Source organism: Hibiscus syriacus, unplaced genomic scaffold (genome assembly GCF_006381635.1).
Source record: "Hibiscus syriacus cultivar Baekdansim isolate YM2019G1 unplaced genomic scaffold, ASM638163v2 tig00112789_pilon, whole genome shotgun sequence".
In the NCBI taxonomy this organism is placed as follows: domain Eukaryota; kingdom Viridiplantae; phylum Streptophyta; class Magnoliopsida; order Malvales; family Malvaceae; genus Hibiscus; species Hibiscus syriacus.
Window position 1 is genome coordinate 172,860 of NW_024063402.1, and position 3,909 is coordinate 176,768.

General features: G+C 31.5%; 1 protein-coding gene across 1 annotated transcript; it reads left to right on the forward strand.

Annotated features, from left to right (window-relative positions):
- The first annotated feature begins 2,000 nt into the window (after positions 1 to 2,000).
- LOC120183531 lies at positions 2,001 to 3,357 on the forward strand. The gene is made up of 3 exons (XM_039188205.1): positions 2,001 to 2,134; positions 2,419 to 2,505; positions 2,798 to 3,357. Exons 2-3 carry the CDS (start codon positions 2,430 to 2,432, stop codon positions 3,355 to 3,357), a joined length of 636 nt encoding a protein of 211 aa, XP_039044136.1. The 5' UTR covers positions 2,001 to 2,134; positions 2,419 to 2,429.
- Positions 3,358 to 3,909: the final 552 nt, after the last annotated feature.

Here is a 3,909-nt window from a genome sequence, read left to right on the forward strand (position 1 = left end):
TGCATCCCCACTGCTTATCACGATTAGTGACGATGCAGGAAGACTTATTGATTTTTTTTTCTTCTTCTTATTTTTCGGTTAATTTTCTTGTTAATTATGTTTATAATTGAAATTAGAGAGTTTGACAGTGGCTTAAATTCAGTGTTTTTAGCCGGTTAAAGATTTTTTTTAAAATAATTATCTGAAATCTTAAATATATTTATCTTATCCACACTATTTTATAAAACAATATTAGAATAAAAATAATTATTTTTTGTATAATGATATTTTGGTTCTTAGCCATTTTAGAAGAAAAAAATTATCACTTAGATATTTGTTAAATTAACGTGAATTATTACATATTTTATATTTTCGAGATTGTAAACTTTTAATCTTGAATCAAATTATAATGTATAAAATATATTAAATCAAATTATATTATTAATTTCTATATATAAGCTGTACATTTCGTTCATTTGCTCTAATTTGATAATTCCAAGTCTTGTAATATAGTTATATCCGGGGGGGGGGGGAATTACTCAAACATAAATTACCGTTTATGTAATTTATTAAAAAAATTATAAGGTTGTGTTTGGTTCACGGAATGTAAGATTACCAGTCGAAATAAAAGATTATAAGTGAGAATAAAAGATTACCAGGGAATAGGATTACTGGAAATGTTATAATTTGTGTTTGGTTGGTTTAGCAGGAATGTAAGATTACCGTGTTTGGTTAGAGGAATAAAATATTATTGGAATGTATATTTGACCAAATTGTCCTTATTATATATTTGTTTTTTAACAAGTTGGAAAATATTTATATATTTCCTTTAAAAAATTTAAATTCATAAAATTTATATAATTTTTTTACAAAATTAAAAATATAAAAAGGTTTAATAAAATGGTGAAATTTTATTTTAATCCTGAACTTCATATAAAATTTTAATTATATATATATATTTTTTGTAAATCTAAAATAGTTTAAGGATAAATTTGTAATTTAACATTCGTAGAATTTTTATTATTCAATGACAGAATAAGGATATTTTTGAAGAAAAAAATATAAGGGCATTTTAAGTCCAAAACGCCGGTAATCCAACAATACCTAAGGAAAGAGAGGTAATGACATTCCTAGTAATATATCCCAAAAAATCCACTATTGGTAATGTAAGATTACCGGGAATAACATTCTCGGCCAACCAAACGGGAGAATATGGATTCCATTCTCATGAGAATCTCACATTCCCCCACCCAAACACACTCTAAACATTAAGTACTAAAGTGGATAAAAAGAAAACTCGGGAAAAATAAAAGGATTAAAAGTAGCAAAGATCGAAGCCCACCAAAACAATATCCGTTTGAAATAATATTTTAATTGAATAATTAAATTAATTATATTTAAAAAATTATAATATGTTAACTGATTGAATTACTTGAAAGTTGAAATGTTCTTGGCTTATATCATAAATAAGTATTTGAAGTATATTCATTTTTTTTATTAAAGTATCTAAAATAATTTTTTAGTCAAAATAAATATCTAATTTTTTAATTTAAAATAAGTACTTAAAGTATTTTATATTAAAATAGGTACTTAAATTATTTAAAAAATTTCATCTAAGTTCTAAAAAAGATGATAGATGAACATTAATTAAAAATATTTTAAGTACTTAGATAAAAAAAATATTTTACGTACCTATTTGGACTAACTAAAATAATTTTACATATTAATTTTGATAAAAAATACAAATGTAAAAAGGTAGAGATACTTTTTCCATTTATTTATTATATAAATTATTTAACGTATTCTCATGTGTAATGAGATAAAGAAAAGTAGAATAATAGACAGTCAAAATTTTAAATTGACCATCGTGAAACTTAATCTGACTACAAAATTAAAAACCTTATAACCTTAAAGTTAGGAGCCTTGTACTTTAACCAACTGTATCAGTGGTCAGATCGAGTTGCCTGATTAAACCATCTTCAAGTGAAAAGTCTCCGCGCTTCAAATTATATAGGCAAACTTGCAGTCTCGCGCGTTCTCTAACGGCAATTCCCCTTTAATTAAAATCCTCCGTGTCTATGGCTTCCTTCTTTTCTTTCGCTTTACTCTTCGGCAGCCGGCCCTTCTCCGCTCTTCTCTTCACTACACTAAAGCAGTAAGTGCTTCTACTGAATTTATTAGTTCATTTATCAAATCTTGCTCTAGATTTTATGTAATTTCCTTTTATGGTTTCTTTAGTTTACTTGATGAAACTTCATTTCATTGCGTATCTTTCGTTTTCTTAGTTTATAGTTTATATATCTGTTGTTTTGACGGAATATATAGGTTTTGTTCAATTGCTTGATTCTTTCTTTTTTTGTTCTGAATTGGGGAAGATGGATAGTATTTTTGGCTGTTTTTGATTTAGTGATTTGATCTGACCTGAGCTAAATTTACCAGATCAGTACAAGATGAGCAGCTCTGATTTGAATCCTTCCAACGACCTCTCGGTTTCTGATTACCCATCACCAGGACATCTTCAACTTGGTAAGTGGAAAAGGCACAACGGCCAAGAAAAGTATGGCCTACAGCAGGCAACCTTGTTGTTTCCTGCTTCTGTTTACACACACACATGTATGGCCTTTAATGCTGGTTTCTTTAATTGCTCGAGGAAATCTCGTTTCATATCGTCTTGTTAGTTTATGTCTAATTGTTTGAAGAAATGTCAGTGTCCTTGACTTGCTTCTTTCTATTTTTGTTCTGCAAATGGGAAAAATCATTAATGTTTTTGGCTGTTTTCTACCCAATGATTTCGTCTGATCTGAGCTAAATTTCCCAGACCCGTGCATGATCAGCAGCCCTGACATTGATCCGTACAGCGACAACAACTATGTTTGTGCTTTGTCTGTAAATAAGTTTGCACAGTCACTTCGAGCACATGGACCGCCTGATGAAAACCAGGAGAACTTGTTGATCCCGATGCCAAGTGAAGGCAACATGAGAGACTGCCATGGAGCGATGTTGTTGTCCGATGACAACCAGCTGAACTCATTCGGGTCGATGCCAAGTGGAAGCAACAAAAGAGACCAACATGGAGTGTGTGGGCAACAATTGTTGCCAAATGACAACCAGGTGAACTCACTGAGCTCGATGCCGAGTGGGAGCAAGAAAAGAGGCCGGGAATTAGTTTCTGATGACTCATCAAAAGCTAAAGGAAAAGGCAAAATGAAACAGTCCCGGCGTAGAAGAACCATTGTTAACGGTGAATCAGCACCGACCAGTAAAGCAGTGCGAGTGAGTTATGAAGAGCATATCAAGGAGAAATCTGTGGGGGGAAGTGCGAAAATTTTGACAGATCGAGTCTCCAAAAGGACGGAGAGCGTAAATTCTCTTACCTGAACTTAGTACTTCATATTCAATTCACATTATTGTTATTTATTATATACATATATGTCGAAGGCAAAAATTTCCACATTAATTAGAAAGAATTGGACTCTGTTTATAAAGCAAGGGTTCTTTCTACCTTCACCTTTTCTTATTAGATACAACTGTGAGGACAGTTCTCCCTTCTAAAGGGAATAATACCTTAAAGTCTATCAACTAGTAATTGAAATTATTGAACTATGGCCTCTATAAGCAAAGGCCTATACTTTTCTTATGAAGTGCCTTTTCTTGAACGGGATAATACCTTGAATCCTTGCATTAACACTGTCTGTATGTTTTAAGGTGATGGCCCTGCTAGGTGAATTATTCCTCACCTACGATCAAATAAAAAAGCCATGGACAGCTAGAGCCCAAACATTGAAAACAGATTGGAAAGCTATGAGAGCTAAACTTAAAAGAATTGATCGATATATCAAGAACATACCAGTCAAACACGAGAAAGGTAGATTAACAGAAGAAGTGGCGAAGAAGAGATTGGTGGGTGCACACAATAGGTTAAATGTCTTC

Coding starts and splice junctions, on each gene's coding strand:
- LOC120183531 (XM_039188205.1), top strand. CDS start 2,430: ATGAGCAGCTCTGATTTGAATCCTTCCAACGACCTCTCGGTTTCTGAT. Junction 2,506..2,797: donor ACCAGGACATCTTCAACTTG/GTAAGTGGAAAA, acceptor TAAATTTCCCAG/ACCCGTGCATGATCAGCAGC.